General features: G+C 43.5%; 1 protein-coding gene across 1 annotated transcript in view; it reads right to left on the bottom strand.

The window, feature by feature from the left end:
* Positions 1-24548, bottom strand: part of LOC140156922 (uncharacterized) — an 82705-nt gene that overhangs the window by 54350 nt on the left and 3807 nt on the right. Inside the window, 3 exon segments of the mRNA XM_072179963.1 lie at positions 4119-4493; positions 6112-6270; positions 9957-10145. Coding sequence (XP_072036064.1) covers positions 4119-4493; positions 6112-6270; positions 9957-10145 — 723 coding nt within the window.

Here is a 24548-nt window from a genome sequence, read left to right on the forward strand (position 1 = left end):
GTTCATGGCAAACATTTACAAATTTAACTGATTGTAAGCGTAATGTTCACCAATACTGTAGTACTAGAAACAGGACGCTAGAAGAAACAGGCAAAACACAAGTACATTTTGAGGGAACTTTCTCCAATTGAACCGGATTGGAATTTGGATGGTGGGTGTAGTGTGTGTGGGGTGTGTGTGTGTGGGGGGGGGGGGTATGCGTTCATGATTATGCACGCTTAAAAAGCATAAACTCTTTAGTATTGATCTCAGTGTTGATCGGATCCCTGTACCGGTACATGATGTCGATGATCAATAAGGCCAAGAAAAAAAAATTGTTTGCTTGCCCTCAATTGAATTTTAACAATTGGGTCGGTCGGTCGGGATTTCTTTTTTTTTTTTTTTTTTTTTTTTTTTTTTAATTACTAGGAAACTCTAATGTTTGTATTAATTAAGGCTCAAAATATGAAAAATCAGACAATTTTGGTGTCAAAATGAATCAACTAATATTAGAAAACAACTAAAATGTTGAACACAAGCTCTAAAATACTTTTTTTTTACATCTTCAGAATGAAAAAATTTGAAAAGAAAAAAAAACTTTTTCCAGGAATTTCCAAAAATAGGGTCGGTATTAGGTACAGTAAATAGAAAAAAAACTTTTTTCTGATTTCCAAAATTAGGGTCGGTCGGTTGAGGGCAAGCAAACAACTTTTTTTTTTGGCCTAAGTTTAAGCCTCTTGCATTCTGCCTTTAAACATCAATAGAACAAGTAATAACAATGTTCAACCCTGTAAAGATTTTATTTTCAACTTTTCTAGTCTCTAATTACTTAATCATTCATTCAATAATAAAAGCAATGCCAAGATCAATGATGTAGGTCACAAGTCCTTTGTCTCCCGTTCAAATTTTGCAAAATGCAATGATGTAAGCAGTTTGCCTGTACCAGGGGATTCTCAGCTTACAATAAGCTACTGCAGTTCATTAGAATGGGCCTGACATTTTCTTTTTTCATTGTCAATTTATTTTTGTTTTTGCAATTTTTATTGGCAACATTTTCGCTACCGTGATTGTAGTGTTTACAATTTCTGAAATAATACGAAAGCACCTGACATTGATTACCAACGGTATTCCCAAACACATTTTGCCTCCCTGGTGTTTATCAAATAGGTCTATAAATAAACACAGTTCCCTACCGAGGAAGTGAAAATATGGATCGATGAAAAATGAGTTGCACCGGGAAGGGGTCACTTGAGGACACATATAGATAGGATGAAGCAGAGGCAGCTTCAGCCTCGTGGCAAGAAAAATACTGAATGCTAACAACACACACATACAGATGGATGGCGTCCTCTCCACTGTGGCAGGCAGAATGGCACCCACCCGGTCTCCACTACAGTCTTTACCATGTCAATGCCCTGCTGTGCCCTCTGGCGTGGTGTAAAGTGAGAGGCTAGTCACTGCAGTTGGACTTACCTTACCTTCAGATCTAAAGCTAAGGAAAAGAAAGAAAATGCTCACATTTTCACTTGACATTATTTCACAGTGCCAGGTAGTGGTAATCGTCAATCGTGATTTGTTTTGAAGGGACAGAGGCATGCCCTGGCCAGATAGTAGATTTTGTGATGATTCTTGGGCCAAGTTAGGGGGAAATTATCCACTCAAACAGACCTTGAAATAAGCCATGCAGTGATAGCATTTTGAACTTCATAATCATACATTGCTTACTGGGCAAATCCTAAGTCAAGTACACAATCCAGATATTTCTTCAAGATATGCATTATGATGCACTTCAATGCCTTCATATTCTACTTTCAACATGGCACTGTATCCTACCTTCAATTGTGAAGTGCAATTTTCCTACTCAACTTTGAATGATCATTTCAAATCCTGCATCCAAAATTAAGATATATTTTTGATCTCATTCAACTTTTACAAGCATTTCACCAACATTTACTCCCTCTCCTTAGTTCCAGTTTTACAAAACTGTCATGCAACTGCTTTGACTAAACCTTTCTCAATTTTATAGAGAAAATTGAAACACAATATAATAACTGTATGTGGACCACGATTTATTAACATCAAACTGTTAATTTACTTTCCAAGCAAGGTAATAGTTCAACATTGGCATGCTTTCTTTCAACAACAGCCTGGATGTCTATACCCACAATGTATTGAAAATTGAACCAAATTATCAACAACAACAGCAACATTTAAATATGGACGCTTGTTATTTGGGCACCATATTGGTCAGGGAGGTTGTGTTTTAAACTTGATATTTTCTTGGATTTGCTTTACTTGTCGTGTCCAGTTATTGTTTGCGAAACATTTTGAGGACAAAAATTACCTGCAATAAAATACTGAAGCCCAAGACTACTTGAGAATTTATTTTGATGTTTCATAAGGTAAATTGATACAAAAATCTATCATCGTTTCATGCTTGTGTCCAGTTCAAGCTAGCCGTTTGTGCACTGTTCAGTATGTATAATTTCAATGGCCGGGTTCATAGAGATGTTAAACAGAATTTGTGCGTAGCTGCTACGGACCTCCAGGCTGCTGCTGTCCATGCTCTCTGTACATGGTGTGTATGGACTGCATAATTTGATTGTGTGGACAATCTCTGCATCAAGACTTACAACCATCACTTGAAAATGCTGGAACAGGCTTCCTGCACGTAACAATACCATGATGAAACCATGCTCATCGAAACCACTCAATGGGATGTTTACTTGATTTCAGTCATGTGAACATTTCTATTTTTTGCTTCACAACACATCAACAAAAACACAAAAATATAATTAAAACTAGCTTAGATGCTCGAAACCACCGCAGAAAATTTTTCACATTCACTCATCGATATCAACAATTCAACATGACTAAAATAAGATAGTGTGAATATATGAAGGCTTAAAAATTAAGTGCCACTGGGCTTCAGTATTTAATTACAAATAGCACAAGATATTGGGGCCGGGTTGATGACTGTGCCAAGTAGGCATGGACGGGCATTCCCCAAATGCGACGCAGGCAGGCGGGAATTACCTTCACCAAAGCAAGCAGCAACCTAGATCGCTTCAGGCTATATAGAATACCTAACAATATATAATCCTATTTCATCCCTTTCTATGTCATTATGCCAGGATGATTGTAACTCGGGCACGGTCAGCCGGCGCTTAAAATCAAACAGTATCATAGCCAGCTGTGATATCAAGTTCTTTTATTTATTTTATTAGTTAAAAAGAAGAAGGACCTCTTTAGCCTGAATTCAACTGTAACTTATTAGTACAACAGCAAATTGAATGCTAAAATGTTTTCTGTACAAGTTTCAGCTTTTCATCTCGCCAATTCCATTTTGCGGAGTTAAGGAATGTGTATTTTTTGTTACTCCTCCCCTAATTATCTTTGGTAGTTTCTTATCTTTTCAACTTTCTTTTTTTTAATTTACTTGCAAGGAGCAAGAAATATTTTCTTATTGAAACAAACAAAACGCAACACAACAACACATGGTATAAGCAATAACATGCATAAAACCACACACAAACAAAATTCGTAAAATACATGCATGTGATGCAATTAAAACTAAGTGATCTGCAATTCTGCATGGCACCTGTATACTGTATATTATAATCAATGGACTCATTATATTCCTCCTATCACAATGCTGATAAACACATTGAATTCTGTTGAATTAGTGTCTGAGTTTAAGAACCTGGGGTAGCATTATAAAAGAAAACAATAGGGTCTGCTGTGCTAGTTAAGGCCATTACTTGAAAAAATTTCAATGACTTGGACAAAACTCATATTTTGGTTGCATAATTTTTGGAACATATTTGTTATTGGTTGAAGCTACTTAATATAAGGATTTGATTAAAGGGCACAAAACCATGTTTCTTGAAACATGCTTCAGGCATGTTTTCATTTATCATATAGGGCAAAGTGCACTGATCAATATCTTGTTCCTTTATTTAGTCAGATAAACAAGTTTGATAATTCTTTGTTTTTGGAAATCATGGTTTCTTCAGCCTATTTTCACTTCCTAATCATGTGGCTTCAACGGTAGGACAATATTTCATTCATGTACATTGTATATCTGACATAAACAATGTCACAAACTTTAAAACAGCATTTGCCAAGAACCCACTTACCGGTAAACTTGGAGGTCTATTACTAGAATTGGAGTCATCATTCGTATTTTGCTGCTGCTGCGGCTGTCCAGATTGTTGCTGTTGCTGCTGTTGTGGCTGCCTATTTTGGGGTGGCTGTTGTGGGGTTGGTTTTTGTGGTGTTTGCTGTTGCTGTCCTTGTTGTTGTTGTTGCTGCTGCTGTTGTGGCTGCTGATTTTGTGGCTGCTGATTTTGATTTTGAGGTGGCTGTGCTTGGTTTGGGGTTGGTGGCTTTGCTGGGGTGGTTGGTCTCGACTGCGGTTGCTGTCCTCTGCCACCAAATCCAGGTCCCTGCTGTTGCTGGTTTGGTGTCTGATTCGGCTGTTGCTGCTGCTGGTGATTTTGAGGTGGCATATTCTATCAAAGCATAAACAGTAGATCATTGTGGATTAGATCATTGTGGATTTAGTGCCATGTATTACAAGCAATGTTAAGGTACTACCTACAATCAATAATTTCTAGACATTCGAGGTGAATCAATTCTACATGTCCTCTAAATTGGTTAAAGAAGTTATTTTCCTATGAAATCATAACACCTCAAGAATAGCAAGTTTAATTTTAACAAATCAAGAGGGCCTAAAATTGGTACCAAAACTCCATGTTTTATGCCATTCCATTAATCAATAATTGTCAAATGAATAATAAAACCATGTTCAACTTTTCTACTAAATAGCCACAGAATCACCCCAATCAAATGTGGAATATTTTTGACTGATTATAAAATTAACCCAGTTAAAATGGATGAAGACCTGATCATCTAATTAATCAATCAAGCAGACAAAATAATTGATTGGTGCGATTTTCAGGATAACAGGTGTGCTGCTAGCAGATGTTGTCTACATTGTATGTACAGTTGGCATTTAAACACAAGGAAAAAGGAAAGGCTGGGTAAAGGATAAGGTAACTAAGGATCCCTCTTCACCACAATATTTTATTCTTTGTGCAACATTAATTTGGCTTAGACAAAGTGAGAGATAGAAAACAGCTTTTTAATTAGATTTATAGTTATTTAGAATTAGTTGTTGACCAAATAAACTGTTCCAAAAAGTTTAGTTCTTGGGTTCAAACCAAATTCATTAATTCTTGATTACTTCCTTTGGTCAGTACAATGTGCTTTTAGTCTATCCTTGCAACTTCAAACTAAATTGATGCAACTTCAAACTAAATTTCTAGGTGCCAAATATTAGTACACACATATTATAATCATATTAAAGACAATAACATGCAACCTTTTGCAGTAAAAACTACAAATTTGGAAGGTATGGATGGATGTCAGAAAGGCAAGCTGAAAAGGAAGCGGTGATATACATGTACAATAACTAGTAAGAGGTTAACTATAATACGGATGCAGTGACAGGCAGTACCATATTATTGACATGTATGAGAAACAAAAACACAGAATGCAAATCAGGAATCAAACCAAAAGCACATTAATAATTTGGTTCCATTGTTATTCCTTTGCACTACTTTGGTCAACATATAATCTCTTCCGAGGGTAGCGTCTACGATATGAGCGCACATAATTTAGAAATGGTCACCTGATTGGCCACAATGGAGCGTGCATCAGGTGGCCCTTCATAGCAAGAAATCAAGGTGCGGGTGTCAGCAAATGCAAGAGGATTGTGACAAGAACTGTGGTTTACAAAACACAACAACAAACATATTTTTAAATCTTTCAAAACACAACATTGACTAATACCAGGGTTACTATCACAGTATCACTATGTATTAGTAGCAGGTATAAGTGGGTGTTAATTTTTAGTCTAGGGTGAACCAAAAATCCAACATGTCTCATAATTCAACAGCATTGTTGTTAGTTGCACACTCCTGTTCAGCCATATTTGTCATTGTCAAGTACTACATGTATAGTAAAACCTATTCCCATCCCATATTATGAAAGACTTGTAATGGCTTTCTTCAAGGGTTTCCATCAGTCGGAAACCCGTGCATACTCCAGACCGACGCCAATCCATACCTGCTGTTGCTGCATTGGCTGCTGTTGCTGATTACCCCACATTTGGCCCTGGTTGTTGTTGGGTCCCGGTTGTTGCATATTAGGAAACTGCTGTTGCTGTTGCTGATTGAAGCCCATCCCCTGTGACTGTGGCTGCCCCTGAGAATACTGGGGAGGCATCTAGAATGGAGGGACCATACATAGAGATACCATTGCAACGCATGTACACTACGCACACACTTGTACTTTGTGCAGCCCAGTTCCACAATCCTACCATCAGCACTTAGGGTCTGAGAGCAAAACTCTAACCTAAAACACATTTGTCCTAGTGAACCAATTTTGCATAGCTAAGCTTTTGGAAAGCATTTGCTTGAACTCTTGAATGATTTTCTTTTTCCACAAAAAAAAATCCCACCACCAGGCCCACACACAAAATGGCTAGATATAGATAACTCAGCACATGAAAACATGTCAGTCACTCGGTGTGTTTTGTTTGTTGGTTAAAAGTGAACGATAATACCCAAATTCATCGCACAATACATGCATCTTCTTTGCATGCCATATCAACCATCACTACATTGATTAGATTTAAATAACTGGGATGAAGAAAAGTTTGGCATCGTGTGCAGAAGTTGGTTAAAAACAAGCAGGAGCAAGGGGTAAAGTCTTATTCAGATTTCATTTGACAGCTTTTCCATCGCGTATACGCACGTGACGTCAAGCGTGTGCATTGGACCTTGTGCAAATAATACGCGCTGGACGGCTAGCAGTACGCTTAATTTGTAAAAGGGAATCTGAATAAGACTTTACATTGTACAAGGGCTATTTTGCCCCTCTAAACCCGAAAATGCCATGGTCCTCCAAAACTTCATGACTAGCGGCAAATGTTTGCTGAAAATGCCTCCAACACCTTTCACTTTCAGGAGGGTTATTCTTCATTGTTGCATTTCATTAGCTGTTGGTTGATGTAAGATCAAGACAAGTTAACCATCAGCTTAAGTTGTAAAATTTGCTCCTGGTTCTTTTTGAGCCTTGGTGTAGACTGTAGACCTTGATCTACTGGGGAGCAGGGGATGGAATGTGGTAGCTGAATTCAAGCTTTTCCTTCTGCCCACTTGCTACTGTGTGTGAATAAGCCTAGCACCGGAGAAAAATGCGATTTGCGAAGTCAAAAAATGCACCAAAAGTTATAGACCCTAAATTTCCTGTTATTCAAGGTTGGAACCAGAGAAAGACTGCTATTTAAAAAAAATACAACTTTAAGTTCTGAGGTTTTTATTCAATGCTGGATAAAGTTGTACATTTTAAATACTGTTGCTTCTATTGAACAGCCTGGGACATATTGAGTTAACATGCATTGCTAGTTGTTCAATAGAAGCAAAAGTATTTAAAATGTAAAACTTTATCCAGCTTTGAATAAAAACCTCAGAACTTATAGTTTTTTGGTTTTTTTAATAGCAGGTTTATCTCTGGTTCCACAACTTTAAAAAAATTCAAAAATTCGAAATTATTTTTTTTTTTTGAAAAAACGCAATTGCACCAAAAAACGCAATTGGGGCTGCCAAAAAAAAAGTGATCGCGTTTTCCTCCGGTGCTTAGAATAGGCACTAACAAGCTCAAGTCTTGTCTCTTGCAAACCTTCAGGCAGTTCAACACAAATTTATGATGCCAAACAAGCAAGAAAGTAATTTTAAGTTTTCTACATCCCTCTTATTTAAATCTTGTTTTTTTTATCCAAACGGGAAACATTTTATAACACTGTGCAGATATCGATGTGTGATGATTGGCTTCTTCGAGCTCTGTATATATCGAAAGTGTTAACTTGAAAGGAGCACACCATTAGACTTCAGAGGGGGAGGGGCTGGAAGTTTGGGTTGGGGTAAGTTTGCTGTTCACAGTTAGGTAGGTGGGCGAGTACTAGTAGTTTTGTTGTGCGCACATTTAGTGAGTTAAGCTGGGGTTTTTTCCCAAGAACTCCCAGCCCCATGGAAATCTAATGATGTGCCCCTTAAAACGTTTTCATATCTTTTTATATTATAAATATCATTTTAAAATATGGCAAATCAGTCTTCTGCATGTGTAGAGAGTATATGTGATTGAAAGAATTGGCAAGGTTTTTTACTTATTGCATTTCTCTTTAAATTGTGGAAGGGTAAACAACAAAAATTGTGAGGTCCATTTGCCAAATTTTCAGCCACCCACACTCTGTGCAAGAACATCAAATCACATAAAATACTACTTTTGTTTTGAATAAAGTAAGTCGATTGTTTATTAGATCACATGTTCCATTTCAACAAAACAAAATATGCATATTATACATACATGTAAATGGTACCTGCATCAACTACGAAGGAGCAAAGTACTCTGACATTATGCATGATACACTTTGATTAAATTGCTGATGGATCCAAGCCTGCTACATTTAGTGTTTTTTTCCCCCAAATTATTTTTCCTTACTGACTCAACATTATTGAGCACAGAGAGCGCACACAACTGAATCTGCACAGTGCACTTTTTGATTTTTTTGTAAAATTATCGACAGCACGAGCTGGTTGACAAGTCTTAACCCGCTGTACACCTCGCTATTTTGACAAAAAAAAATCAAACTCAAAACCAAATATCATGCAGATACCGCATGCACCACAATGTGGAGTGAAAATCGAATAACAACAAAACTTGATGGAAATAAATGATATTTGTAAAACTTCACTGAAATGTGTTGATGAGATCAACCAATAATCAAGATGAGGGAAAGAGGGGGAGAGAGAACGAATGAGAGAACAAAAGAGAACGGGAAGGGAAAAAACGAGAGAAAGCCAGACAACGAAATGAAAGAGAAAGCAAGAGAGAACAAATGAAAGAGAGCAAAAGAGAAACAGAGGGAAAAAGCCAGATAACGAAGTGAAAGAGGAAACAAGAGAGAAGGAAAGAAAGAGATCGAGGAAAGGAGAGTGAAAAGGAGGAGGAAAGTCTTCATTGAATATTTTGTAGCTCTCAAACTGATGCGGTTGGTAGTAATTGCGTAATGTAATGCACAAAGCCCATAATATGTACGATGTTTAAAGGTAAATGAGATAGGGTGAGATAACTTAAAATAGCTTCATAATGATAATGCTTGAAAATCATAAACAAAATGTATGAAATTGATGTATAAATGTGCTTTAAAATGGGGTATCAAATTAAGGTCAATCAAATTAGCGTACTTCTGTTCCATAACATCCCCGCATATTAATTTTGTGGAATTCATCTATCAGTAGTACTGCAGTCTGCTTTTTTCAAAATTGGGAAATGTATGAAGAAAAGACAAAAACATTCCTTGCATTTCTTCATTCAACTGCCAGCTTATCCAGTTCAATTGATCAACCTCTAGTGATTATTAAATTATATTTATTAATCAAATTTAAACAAACAAAAATTCTAGAGAAACCATCAAAGCAGGTTGTTTACATGTATCTGGTATAGACAAACTACAGGAACTTTCAGAATTCTTCAGAGGTACTGCATTTAAATGCCAACCAATACATGGGGCATGACATGCGTAAACCTGTTTGAGTTACACATTACATCACATACATGTACGTAGCACAGGCAAGCTGGTTATAGAAACCAACACTATTTTTTTGATATTTTCACATACATCCAAATTTTTATGTGCATATTGCTGCACTGGTGTTAACTTTTGCACATACATGAACAATAATAACAAGTTAACAACCATACCCATGCCCAGTCATGTAGATCAGCACAGCAACTATCTCCAATGAATTTTGAAAATAAATGTATTTGCAGTCAGAATAAAAGACGAAGATGATTCTATTCAAGAATTATGATCGTATTTTGGCGAGTGACCTTTGACCTGTCCTTACCTGATGACTATATTGTTGGTTGCCACCAGCCATACTACTGGGAGGCATGTTCTGTCCTCTGGCACCCCCAGGATAGTTTCCAGGCATGTTGATAAACTGCCTGCCTCCATATTGGTTAGGTTGAGGGTATGGGCTTCCTCCGGGGTAGCCACGCTTCTGCCCCATAGGTCCATCAGGCATCATACTCATCTGAATAAAGAAAAACACAAAAAGTACAAACTTGTACATTAAAATATGTTCTGGTAATGACCAAAAAATGAATTTGTAACAAAACTTAAAAATCTAAATTTATTCCATTATAATTCCGAACAATAATATTGCACATCCATCAAACAAAAACATTTAACAAGGTACAATGGACAAAGACGGTCTAAATTGAAGTACGATTCAAAAGCAAGCATTATTTTCAATATTTCCTTGCTGCCTGTATAAAAGAGTTGGCTATCATCATCATCATCTTCAGATACTGTGCAGGAACCTCCGCTGGAGTATACTCGCACATTTCCCTTTCATGTAAGTTTGAAAAGGCAACAATTTATATTATAATGGCCTGATAATACAGGTAAAACATCTAATCAAAAAAGAAATTCTCCGACTCCAATGACTTAGTTCTGGAAAAAAGACGGGAGTGCAGTAGTAGGTTGTCAATCATATAAACTGATGGCATCCAAAGTATCCACATTTGTAACAGACCCATGCAATTACACAAATAATATCAATCCCAGACGACCTGTCATTAGTAAACTATCCCAATATGATCCAGAGTGCATGATACACCTGATCTAGTTTCAGACACCATGCTCTAGTTTCTGACCATGCCGGCATACGATAAGAGTCAGCCCAGAACGCATTCACCTGCTCACATACCAGCGTTAATTACCCGTGCACAGTCCACTCTGCTAATTAGTCCAGTCTCAACTGCAATCAGCTGACAACATTGACTGGAAAACTAATAACAAAGGGATATCCCTGATTAGCATAATAATGATAACACAGCAAGCTAGCCAGTTAACAGTACAGTGCTCAGCAGTTAGTCAATTGACCTACATAACAGACAGGCAGACTGACTAGCTGGGATATCCCCCTGGCCAGCTCACCCAATAAATGGCCAACCACCTAAAAACATTGTTTGTTTCTCATGACTAAGTCAATCTCCTGCCTCAACTAGGAGAAGGAAAAAAAATTGATCCTACTCAGCCAGCCAGAGCAGCTTCCTGTATTACGCAGGGTTAATGACCTTGAAATAACCATTTAAATGTCAGGTGCCATAGCCTTAATTTAATCACTGTCTTCTATGAACTTGTTTTTTATGCATGCGTGGGCAGACAATTACCACGACTATTATTAAAACATTCCCAAGTCCTTCCTATTTATTGATGTTTATTTTAATCTTCAATGCTAGAATCACCCTCCATGTTGGCAATCTGCCAAACACAACTCTGATAGTAAACAATGTATCATTTTTTTATTGGAACCTATCATACCTCATATAAAGGGAATAAAAAAAAAGTTAAATTACTCTCATTCATCAATAATAGGTCATTCCACTACTGTCACAACTCCAAACAAATCATTAATATTATCAATGGGCTCAAGCAGACACATTGTTTACTCAAGCAGTGATATTTGACACAATACTACTACTGCCATTCATCTAAAGAAACTGTTCTAAAATTAGTCCCAAACAAAATGTTTGGTAGACTCATAACCGGTGCGATCTTACCTTTCCGATGTTGATTAAGATACTTCTTGCATCGATCCCGAGATGCGGAAAAAACCAATAGTCATTTTGTCCCACATAAATGAATAAATAACAAAAACCCCGATCCCCGGTGGACTCACCCAAAAGGTGACGCCACACCATATGATCGCCCCTTATCCGACTTGGGATCCCCTACCGGACCAAACTTGTAGGGGTGGCGGGGTCCGGGATAATCAACATCGGAAAGGTAAGATCGCACGGTTATGAGTCTACCAAACATTTTGTTTGGGACTAGACTCAGTACACCGGTCGATCTTACCGCTTCGATGTTGATTAAGATACTTCTTGCATCAACATCTGAAAGATCGATCTAGCAAGTAACCGACGGATGGAGGTACAAGATTGGTCAGCATCTGATCAGGGATCGGGAGAGCGTAACGATGGTTTTCGCGAGGTCAGAAAATATTTTCCCCCAACGGTCGGGAAACAAAAAAGACCACGCGATCACAGACATAAACCTCCTTACTTAATAAGTTTGGTGGTTAAGAATAGCGACACTGGTTCTACCATGCTGAGTATTCTGTATAGTCTGAAAACCTGGTACCCGACACCACCGTATTATGATCGCCGAACAATGTCCCGGTAAACCTCCCGCCTGCCTCTGATTACTAACGTAAACGGAAGTATCGTAGAGAAGGGCGAAGGTGGCTTGCGGGACACCGCCTGCTAGATCTCCTCAAGGGACAACCGAACGGTATACCCAAGATGATGAGATAGCACGTGTCGAGTGGGTCGTGGGACGCGAAACCTTCGCGATCCCCCGGACCCCACCAACACCTGGACCAGCCATCGCGACAGCGGCTGGACCGAAAGGCTCTGTAAGGGTGATGAATGCGGTCGTGAGTCCTCGCAAGGCTTGTGTTCGGAAGAAATAGTGCTGCAGCGCCTTATCGGACACCCCAGCCTATCTTTGGCTTCAGCCAACCTTGCCCAACCCTGGGGATTGGAGAGGGACGAATGTCGGTATGCACGCGCCCGCTCAGAGTCACGAGAACAGAGCGCCCGAAACAGTGTCGCTCCAGTGTTTGTGAACACGGAAGCTAACCTCGAGACCGTGTGCAGCTCAGCACCGCCGTCCCGAAGCCAACGCCAAACCGGAAAGCCATCTTGAGAGTTACGTATTTAAGCGTCGCTTTTGACGGAAGGTCAAAAGGGTGACCCTTAAAGTAATCTAAGACTGTGTTGGGATCCCTTAGGAGGATCACTTTCCTTTTGGTAGACACTCGCTGAACATACCGTCGAGGCGTAGACTAATAAGGTAACCATCGGCTATGATAGTCGACCGCCTCGAAACCTCGGTGAATGGAGAGGACAGCTGACTTATAGTTGGCCCCAGTGGCCCGCTGAAGTCTTGCTTGGAACTTTTCTGTCAGAAACTCCGAACTAGCAGCACAGAGGTTTCTAGCGGAGAGCTATTTGTCTCATTGCACCAAGCGTGGTATGGCGCCCGACTCTGGCCATACGTACGGAGGGTCGACTTCCGTCTACCCCCGGCGATGAGAAACCCAGCTTCTGATGAAAAGTACCCCTCCGCTGCGTGTTCCCTGGTAAGGGCCATGCAGCTAACTGCAGGTGCTCTAGTGATAGACTGGTACCTCCGCCCGGGCATCCGGAGTAGATCTGGTACTGGGAGTGCCAGCGGCCTTGCCGCTAGCAGAATGACAATGCAGTCTTCCCACCCGATCTTGGCCACCACCCTCATGAGTAGTGAGATCGGAGGGACTGCATAAGCTGTCATCCCTCCCCAGTCTATGGACAGAGCGCCCACGGTGAATGCTTGGGGTCCGCGACCCTTGAGCAGTACACCGGCAGTGGATGATTGCGATGAGATGCGAACAGATCTTTCGAGGGGTGGTACATCCCTTGAAGATCGTCTGAGCGATTTCTGCGGAGCAAGGGACCATTCTGCTGGTCCTGACACCCTTCCTCGTGACAGATTGTGCGCGAGGATGCTGGTGACGCCCGCGATGTGTATCGCTCTCATCGTAATCTGCCTGAACTTGCACCACCCTATCAGGTGTTGTGCATGCAGGCTCAATCGTGGTGGCCCGGAGTCCCCTTGTCTGTTGGGGTAGGCTACCACGGTTGTGTTATCCGTCAGGACAACGGTATGTGATTCCACGATCACCTCCTCGTAAGCGAGGGAGGTTGATGTGAAACTCTGTCTCTATGGCCCCCATAGGCCCGAGACGGAGTCTCGTGGATGTGGACCCCCAGCCCCGCTTTTGACGCTATGGTCGCTCACTACGTGACATACCGGGGTGCAGGAAACCTGACACCCTGGGTCAAATTGGGCTGATGGGTCCACCACCAGAGTTCTCTCGCAGCGATCTCCGACAACGGAACCGCGAGGGATACTGGGTGACGACTGGGCCTGCAAGCAGGCTAGAAGGTGTAGTTGGGTAAGCCTAACGTAGAAACGGCAGTACAGTACGAGGTCTACCATACTGGCCATTAGGCCTACCACCTTCATCCATGCCACAGCGGGTTTTGCCCGAGACTCGCCAAGAGTCAGGCACACCGCACCATGTTAAATCACCCGCCGGGTGAGAGCACCGCGAACCCCTCCGTGAGGGTGATCTGGGCCCCTACAAATAGTGGTGTCTGCGTCGGGACCACGCTGGACTTTTTTGAGCTGATCAAAAAATCCAGGGCCCCGCACCCTACGGACTATCAACCCCATGAGACCCGTAGTCTTCAGTGGAGTGCGTCCGTATATGAGCCAAACGTCCAGGTAGCAACTGATGTTGACACCCCTGTGCTTCAGGTACGCTGCCACCGCTCTGACCAAGAGTGTTAAACACCCTGGGAGAGATGGGCAGGCCGGCTGGCCGGTATCAAAACTGGTAAGTTTGATTCTGTACCTAGAAGCGCAGATGCCTCCGATCTTGAGAGGCGATTGGCATATGCAGATAGGTGTCCGAGAGATCTAGCGATGCTGTTCCCATGCCCCTGATGGAGCAGGCTAGCACCGAGGCGAGAGTCCCCATACTGAACCTCTTGGGCCTGAAGAACGTGTTCAACAGCCTGCGGTTCCGGATGGGGCTCCCGTCGCCGGTCTTCCTTGGAGCCAATGGCTCCAAGATCACCCGTAGAACGGGGGGGGGGTAGACCGGGACAATCGCCCGCTTCGTGAGAAGCTGTGTGATCCCTGTCAGTAGTGCCCGACGCTGGGGGCCGCCTGACGGCACTACTGTGGACCTCTGAAATGTGCAGACGAATGTGGGGAGACTGGGTTGCCAGTCTGTAACCCCCACTCACCACTGACCATACCCAGGCGCCAAAGAGATGGTTTCCCACCTCTGGGTGAAAGCCATAAGCGGTCGCCCACTGGGAGATCCCCTGTGGAAAAACCGCTGAGCCCCCAGGAATGCTCTGCCTAGCTTCCCTTGGAAGAGCGCTTGCTCTTCTTCGGGGCTTGCCAGCTGTTCCTGTGCTACCCTTGCTCCTCCCAGAAATGGGTGCTGCAGAGGTAGTGGGCTCGGGTACTGTTGGTGGTGCACGGCCTGCTGAAGTCGGAGCTCCTACCCATGGTAAGGGCAGTTTCCGACCTCTTCAGAGTGCTCCCGTTGGTAGCTTCTTTGCACGGTCCTCCACCGTAGCGCAGAAGCATCCAAAGAGAAAAGGACCCTGCCTTTCCATCGCGTTGAGCGATTGGAGTGGCAGGCCCCTCCCCCGGCGCCGATTCGACACCCTATGGGCTAGGCCCATGGAGCTCTCGTTGAGGCTAGCTGTTAGCACCGCTAATAGGCTCACCTCGCTGAAGAGCTCAGATTTTGTCTGAGCGTGACACGCTTGACGACATCTGGGTCCCTCTCGGATCCCCTCAGGTAGGTCCGTGGTCCTCCCTGCGTTACACGCAGAGGAAGCGTGCAAGCACGCGGCGCCATAGCTCTACTGAGCTCGACAGCCCCACGATATCTACCCGTGAGGTTTGCCGGGAATGAGAGTGCAGGCGCCCCTGTGAGGCAGCAGCAGCTGAGCATCCTACTGAAAGGATCCCCTGGTCCTCCTCCATGGGCTCCCCCTTAGGGGGTGTCCGGAGGAAGATCAGTGCTGTTCCTCCCCGCGCGGGGCAGCGGGGGAAGGAGACTGCAGCGATGTCACTACCGTACTCAGCTTCCGACTCCTTTCCCTCGCCCACAGTATCCGTATCATGTCTCCGATGACGGTAACTGAGGACGGGCATCTGAAAGCGGGTAAGAAGGCATAACCACTGTGTGGCTCGCCGACTACCTGCCAGCAGAAGAGGGAGTACTCCCGCAAGACCCTGAGGTATCCGCCATGGCACCACTGGGTCCGCATGCCCTCGCAGCCGTCGTCCTAGCGCTAGCAGCAGGGGGGGCCTACCCTGATCAAGATCTGGGTTAGCCCCATGCCGGCTGGCCTGGTCAACAGCTGATGTTGGTACTGCGTGGCCATCGCTAGGCGACACTTGCCACGGTGCTGGGCGTGGAAGAAACACCCTGCGGCGGGTACCCACGGGCATACCCGCCGCAGCTGACCCTGAAAGGATCCGCCACCAGGGTAACCCCATGGTACTGCAGTACCAGCACCGCCTCCCCTTGTTGCCACAGAGACTGTGGCGACTAAAGCGGTGCTGCGGTACCGGTGCGGTATCAGCGTGGGTACCCGTGAGGGTTCCCAACTGTGGACCGCTGTACCCTCGCCACACGGCGTTCCCTGTTTGGGGATCAAGCTGTGTGCTGGCGTGGTACCGGCGCGGTACTAGCGTAGGGTGCCCGTGAGGGCTCCCGGCTGTGTACCACTGTACCCATGCCTCACCGCGTTCCCCGCAAGGGGCTCAAGCCGTGTGTATGTGTACCCCGCTATACCGGCCGTCCCTTGGCTCGAGGGAGCTTGCCTAGTACCACGGGTAGCTGAGCGTGCAGATACCCCGATCAATCACCTCGCCACCTGAATAGGCAGCGCCAATCAATGGAGCTATGCCCTGTTGATTTGACAGTGATCGATCAAGAGAGGGTAATTGACCCATTGACGGTAATGGATCACCCACGCTCCGCTGGCTCTCGAGGACATAAGTGGGTTGTTGATCAGCTAGGCTGTTCAAGCTACTCACTGTACCCTCTAGAGCTTCGCCCAAGGTCGCTGTGTGTGGCGGACCACTCACGGCAGCTATGGGCGGGTGCGGGCTACCACTGAAGTCAAGCCGTAGCTCGTCTTTGTAGCTGCCACCGAATGCACCTGGGTCGCTGCCCCGTGAGAGACTGCGAGCCCAACCCCTGAATAATCGCCAGCCAGTCCCTGTGGACAGCCAGCAGCTATTCTAGGGCCCAGGGTATCACTCGGCGGTCCCGCCATGGAACGCTGCCGTGTGACAACCCCAGTTGGTTCTGCTAAGACTACACCCACAGCGTTAGCCAGCGGTATCGCTCTCTGCTGAACCCATGCATGCTAGGGTTCAACCCAGGCAAGCCCGGGGGACCCTTGCATGCTGCCCGTCGCTGGCTACTACTGTGGCTGTTTGAGCCCGTAGACATGCCTGCAACAGACGGGTGTCCTCCTGCTAAAAACCCGTGAGGATTTTCGCTAGAGGGCTGGTATCCTCCTGCTACAAAACCCGCTAGGGTTTTCGCTGGTGGTTACCGCTCTGCTGCCTGCTACTTTGCTCCGACGTATAGTCAGTGCTTTCGCTGGCTGCTGAGCCTTTGGACGCCGCTTAGCAGTCCCGAAGGAACCGCCTGCTTGTCCGGGGACCGGAGCGCCCTCGGCCAGACCGGCCAGGGCCCATGGGGGCTGTCACAGCAGAATCTACCGTATCGACTGGTATCCTCCTGCTGCAAAACCCGCTAGGGTTTTCGCTGGTGGTTACCGCTCTGCTGCCTGCTACTTTGCTCCGACGTATAGTCAGTGCTTTCGCTGGCTGCTGAGCCTTTGGACGCGCTTAGCAGTCCCGAAGGAACCGCCTGCTTGTCCGGGGACCGGAGCCCCCTTAAGCAGACCTGCCATGACCCATAGGGGCTGTCACAGCAGAATCCACCGTGTCGACCTTACCAGTGCCCTTGGTAGAATTCTTCTTCGTCTTATGCGATGGCGACGGAGCCTATCCCAATCGTCAAGCTGGAACTCGGAGAGTCCTAAGCAAAAAGAAAGACATCTAGAAGATCGTGAGCACTCCCTGTGGGTGAAACAGAGCGGGTGTGGGTCCCGCTCCGTCACCAGGGAAGGGCAAGCCCGACAGGGCCGAGGCGAAGCGAGGAGAAAAGGGAGGGGGGCACTACCCCCCCCCAACACGCGACTCAAGCCCAGTAAGCAAACCTGAGCACGGAGGCTGGTCGCTAACGTTAGTGGTAAAGTAAGGACTGGCTAACTTTATTACTAAAATGTCAGACGGGTCCCTACCAATCCCCACCGTATGAATATCTGATTAACTCGTCTTTATTGGACGGTAATGAAGACATAACGATAGAGTAATCACCCTAACATAGCAACAATAACCTACCGTACATGAAATACAATGTGTATGTACAAACATCTATTGTAACTTACAGGCTGCAATGGTTGTTTTACGTGGGAAACAAAATGAATGGCGCCAACGAGCGGCCATTTTGAATTGCTCGTGTGTCCCGTATACAAACGGAGGCACGATATGTAGCTAAGTTTTGGATCGTTTTTGTCACTTTTTCGCCAGAAAATGCCGTCAAAACTATCCTCAGTCGAACAATACCGGTTTGGTTTTACCTAAGGTGTGAAACTACAACCGTATATCTCGCCTCGGTCGAGAAATTGATACACAGTGCTATGAACAATCGATAGGCACGCCTGTGTCAGTCGGAGACCAAGGAGAATAAGGGACGATCATATGGTGTGACGTCACCTTTTGGGTGAGTCCACCGGGGGATCGGGGTTTTTTTTGTTATTTATTCATTTATGTGGGACAAAATGACTATTGGTTTTTTCCGCATCTCGGGATCGATGCAAGAAGTATCTTAATCAACATCGGAAACGGTAAGATCGACCGGTGTACTGAGTCAGATGTGTATTATTATCTCCCTGGGCAAAACCCCTTGCTCTTGCCACAAAAGGGAAACCTGAATAATTTAATGCATGCACAAGGTGGGCTAGATGTAAACAAGAGGCAAGTAGAATGTTAAATTGTTTTGGGATATCCCCCTTGAGGTGGGCTTGATGAGTCATCCCAATGGCCTAGTTAAGAATAGATGCTGCTCAACAAATCAGCTGAGTGACATACCATACATACCAATATTAAGTTTGACACCTGACATTTGGACTGAATGAATGAATGAATGAATCAATGAATGGGGATTTCCCTCAGTCAGTGATCACATGACCATTATGATTTATCACATGGTGCTAGTTGATGGGTTTCCTTCTCCAGTCACCTTGGGGGCAGTTTCATGTAAGCTGTTTCATTCTAACATTGCAGTCATGTAAATTGAACACATTACTTTATTACAAATTCACAATGTATGTATACTGGATGATCTGGGGGCTTTGGAGAGAGGCGGCGACAGGTCTTTGATGCGGGTAAGGTATAGGCTCGGCTACAGCATCTCCATTTTCTACACATAACATAAATGTTTTGGAAACATGAAAGCAAGCTCACTATGAACAAGTTGAGAATTAGCACAGGCTGTGCCGAGACTCCGATACCTGTATTATATTTATGATCTGTTTATTTCCAACAATACAATGTAGCGCCACGCATGTAGCTCAGTAGCTCACTATTACTACCGGTAGTATTAGAAGGTTTGCGAACGGGCTTAGTTCTAGATGAAAATTTGTTACAATTTCTTGTGTGTGCTTTATATTATGAGACCAAATGCATTATTGACCATATGACTCCATTTACCCAGATCACACACACATACACCTCTGGCCCCGAGTCTAGGCATTTCATCAAGTTCATCTTTGTGCATGTACGTACGCCCCTAGTACATAGTAAATTGTTTTTATCCTTTTACGGGCCTGTACTTAACTGCATTTGTCGCATAGCATAGCAACTGCGTTAAACGCTCTTGTCTCTGATTGACTGCTGATGCGATCTGCCGTTGTCGAGTCAATGAACTACATGTATAGTGTTATGCGAAATGCGTAGTAACGCGACAAAAGCATTGCATACATGTGCACTTTGTAAACGGAAATAGGCAAAACATTATAATCAAATCTGTGTACTGATTATCTCCTGTGATAATTATTTTACTGAAGACTGACTAGAAAGACATTTTTATCATGACATCACGAGTGCCGCCATGATGCTTTATATGTACATTGTACAACCAGTATTCTGAAATACAAATTATAGCATTGATTCACTGAAAGAATTGTGTGAATCAGACTTGGTACTCAAAGACCACAACAGCTTTTTTAATCAAAATACGCGATAAGAGCAAAGCGAAAAAGAATGCTAAGGACAAGAACACAGAAAAGAGTAAGGGCATGGTTGTTATACAATGTACCTTATGTCCAAGGTGTGTCTGAGAGAGCACAGCGAGTGTTTAAGAAGCACAACATCCAGACAGCGATGAGACCACACACAATACGCTAAAACAGAACCTTGTGCACCCCAAAGACAAAATTGAAGCCACCAAAACTTGCGATTGTGTATATGAGATACCATGTAAAAAATCGTACATTGGGGAAACGGCAGACCTTTCGGGGTAAGACTTTAAGAACACTTGTAGGGGTCAGAAAAGTTAACCGGGAGGAAATTCACTCGCGCTGTACGTACGCAAGGAGTCGGTCGACAAAATTAATAAATCCGCCATCACAGACCATGTGTCACAAGAAAACCATGTTATTGATTGGGATGGAGTGAAAGTAATTGACAAAGACTCTTGCAAGCAAACTAGATGGATCAGAGAAGCCATGTGGATCAGGAAACGGGGGGGGGGGGACAACGTTATCAACCGCGATGAAGGGACATATTCTCTCAATCATGTATACGACCAACTACTGCAAAGAACTGTACACTCTGGCGATGAGAGTAGGAGTGTTGCTGGTTCATCGCATTACTGATGAAGTCTTCCGATCGCAAGATGAAACGTCTAAAAATGTGAGTAAATTATTGGACTTGTTACGACCTGTTACACACCCATGTGCAAGGAGTGAAGTCACATTTACATAAGAGAAAATACAATCCTATTCCAGCACACCGACAAAAGTGATTTTTTTTTAGCATGACTACGTGTACCCTAGTAGTGTAAACCATGTTTTCCCCTTTGTTGAAGTAACATTGCCCTTTTTTTTTGGTGGGAGCAATTAAATTGGGATAACAAGCAACTCATACATCAGTTTCTTTCCAGCATCATAGCCAGAATTTTCCAGGGGAGGGCAAAGGTGGGTGGGGGCATGGTAACCTTCAAGAAAGCCCTGGCAAAACTTGACATTTGACAAAAGTGGGCATCATTACTGGTTCCTGCACACTCACAAGCAGGGTTCAGTTTGCTCTCAAATAACCGGGTCCACTTTTTTATGCTGGACCCATTCAGATCCCATTTACCGATTTTCGTCAAATAAACGCCTCGGGCGTTACATTTTCCCAAGGGGGGGGCGTTTATTAGAGGTCATTTTTAGCACGACAAATCCTGTTAAAATCATTAGGTAAGCTTAAAAGTCACGCTAAAATGACGAACTATGAACTTTTGACACTGACTTTTGGTTCACTTCCGGGTCTCTGATGCAGATTTTCGCCATTTATTGCTGCTATTACCGACCATGTGAGCAACTTGGTAAGCTTACTACACAAGATAGCATGGAAATATCGGAATTTTTTAAACATCTTGGTTGAAAAAAGTGGTGGGGGCGTTTATTTGAGGGGGGGGCGACTATATGACGAAATACAGTAGTTGAAATTTGCAGGTCCCAAATTGATTTTGTGGGTCCAAATTGTACTTATGTACTGAAACTTCAGAAACACCGAAATATATTTTCAGTACTGGCATAAACGATAAATATTAAAGTATGCCAAATTCGGCACCCAAAACTTACCAAAGTCGAGTCGAATTACTGGGTAAAAGATGACTTGCCGCGATCGGCCGACTTTCTCATAAAGAACTACAATTACTACCTAATAACATGCACTACTTTAATCATCTAATTATTTGGTTATTTTGTTATATTTGCTCGGTTGAAATATACTACTACCGCAAAAAAAAAATTTCGCGATGTCATCAGGAATTGACCCTGTTTTGTTGACATTATTATTGTAACATAATATTTGCACGATCCGAAAAAAAATCGCAAGTCAACCTCTGCCACAGTTCCCCTCGTATCGCTGATCAAATATCTGTGCATGAAACAGCGATGAGGTGTGTATCATGTTGCAGCAATTTTTGTAATTGTATGTAATTTATGAATGAAAAATTGTTAAAAAATGTGCTGTGAGCCGGGTTATCGCACAATGACGATCTATGATGATATTTTCTATTTCTTGGATGGGATTTTTTTTGGGTCCAAGCACAGCCTGCTGGACCCATTCAGGTTACATAATCTTACTTTTTCCGGGTCCAGTGAGTTCAAAAAGCGTCCTGGATGCGAAAACGCGATAAACTGTGAACCCTGCTCACAAGTTTATAAAATATCTCATGCAAAAGCCAAGTGTAATGCCTACTGAGGGGCTTGACTCCCTCCGACCCAGGGCTCAAAATACACGGGCTGAGGGTGATTTAACTCTCAAATTTAAAAAAAAAGCCCCCACTAAACAGGAGGAACCAAGCCTGTAGGGGTTTACTAACATTCAGGGTGGTTAGGTTGAATTTTAAAGATACATGTAACAGGTTGAGCTACATGTAGGTTGTGAGTTTTCCTGGACAAGAGGCAAAAAAGTGAGCACCACTGCAAGTGTGTTCTGGAGTGGGAGCCCTAAACACAGCTCATAATATACACCACCACAGGGGAAGGCTGCTGGTTACCAGTTCTGTGAATGATGGGGGCGGGGCAGCTGCAAAATCCCACATCACATCCATGGAATCCGTGCAAACACAGTGCTTTTCATAGTGAGCTTTAGTGAGATTCATTTCGGTTAGGTTTAATACGGTACTAAAATTTCACAAAATGATATCCGCTGAAGGTAGGCAACCAGCCTAGGGTTTACCGTTTTGTAGCATTTAGGGCACTTTAGGGTTTTGAAGAAAGATAATACTGAGCTAGAACTGAGGTAGGATGCAAGGCTCTTCCCACCTCCCCCCCCCCCTTTGCCTGCATACAGGACAAAAAAGGGGGCCCCATACGAGCAGATGTGTTCAGGGGCCTGAACATAGCCAATACACCCCGAGAGGATTGTTGGTTGTCAATTCTGTGATTATTGGGGCAAAATGTCCCACAGGGGCAGCTGCACCCCTGATAACATTGTGCACTAACTGGTTCCTTAATCGTACTCACAATCAAGGCATTAGCCAGAGGGGTGTCCAGGTGTCATTTGGACACCCCGTTTTCAATTTGGACACCCTAAAATTCTGATTTTTATAATGGAGTGAATGGGAAGTGGATAGAATAAGGTATTTTTGACCATTTTGGACACCCCAAAGACACCTCTCTGGCTAATGCCTTGCTCACAATATAACTTGTAAACCTTGAATCAGATTCAATGGCAGCCTTGGGATGTTCAAATTCAGGGTTCCCGCAAGGTCCAAATATTATGGAGCCCCAGTTGGACCCCAGGCCCCATAATCTGTAAACAATGGGGTTGAAAACTCCGAAACAATTTTTTGGGGTCTTTGAACACAAATTCTGACACGGTCATCACATTTTAGTCTCAGGTGGACTGGAACCTATAATTTTCCAAATTTAAAAAATACAATGTAGTCCTCATCCCCCCCCCCCCCAGGATTTTGCTGTGCTTAAAAGATGCCAAAACTCGGGTGTAGCGGGAACCCTGGGTTCAATCCCATTTTGAATTTACTTCACACTGAGGTGAGCATTTCTTCTTGGACTGTCTAGCATTTACTGTAATCCCAATATGATACATTAGATATTCAACAAAAGCAGGGATGGGCACATGAGACCCTGTCACAAGCCAACAGAGAGGGCTCTCTTCAGTCCACTACTGCAATACCAAACTAGATAAAAAAAAACATTCAAAACTAGGGCCGGCGCCGTTTTTTGATGTCGACATATTTCGTATCTCGACGTTGACAGCGTGTCAACTTACATTTACCATGAATTTTGACATTTTCGGGTGATCGACTCACAGAGCGACAATAGCGTGGGACCAATTTGGGGTACGTTTTAATAAAATCGTAAGTGCATCGTAATGTACCGGTAAGTAAAAGGAAAAATATGTAGGCTCTGGGCTCTATTTATCGGTTCATAGTTAACACTATGAAATAACGCGGTACGCCCTGTGGGGAAACCCGAAAAAGCCCAGACTGATCTGATCAGAAAGCGTATTGAGATTTTTCGAAATTTACAGATCGGGGGATTCGGGGCGTATTACATATGTATATCATTGGGTTAGGCCGGATCGGAGCGAGTTCTCACCAAGTTGAAAAGGACCAGGGTTCTTTCTTTCAGTTCAGGAAAAATAAGCAGTGCTGTGTTCACTAATTTCTACTTTCATTTCAGGTGAGTGTGTGTGACTGGTATTATTTAAATCCATAATTATTGTGAATATGGGTGATTGTATACATGTTAGCAGGCCTGGAAAAAATCGGCAATTTGGCAATCTCCTTGTCGGAAAATTTGGTCATTTGGAGGGAAATTGTGTTTGGAGGGAAATTGTGCTTTGAGGGAAATGTATATCTCTTTTGCCAGGAAATAAACATTTTCCAGGCCTGCATGTTAGCTTTCATAATTTACAAATTTGTAGATTGATCGGATTTGGAAAAGCGTGTAAAATGGATATGGAT

The sequence above is a fragment of the Amphiura filiformis genome, chromosome 7 (assembly GCF_039555335.1).
Source record: "Amphiura filiformis chromosome 7, Afil_fr2py, whole genome shotgun sequence".
Taxonomy (NCBI): Eukaryota; Metazoa; Echinodermata; class Ophiuroidea; order Amphilepidida; family Amphiuridae; genus Amphiura; species Amphiura filiformis.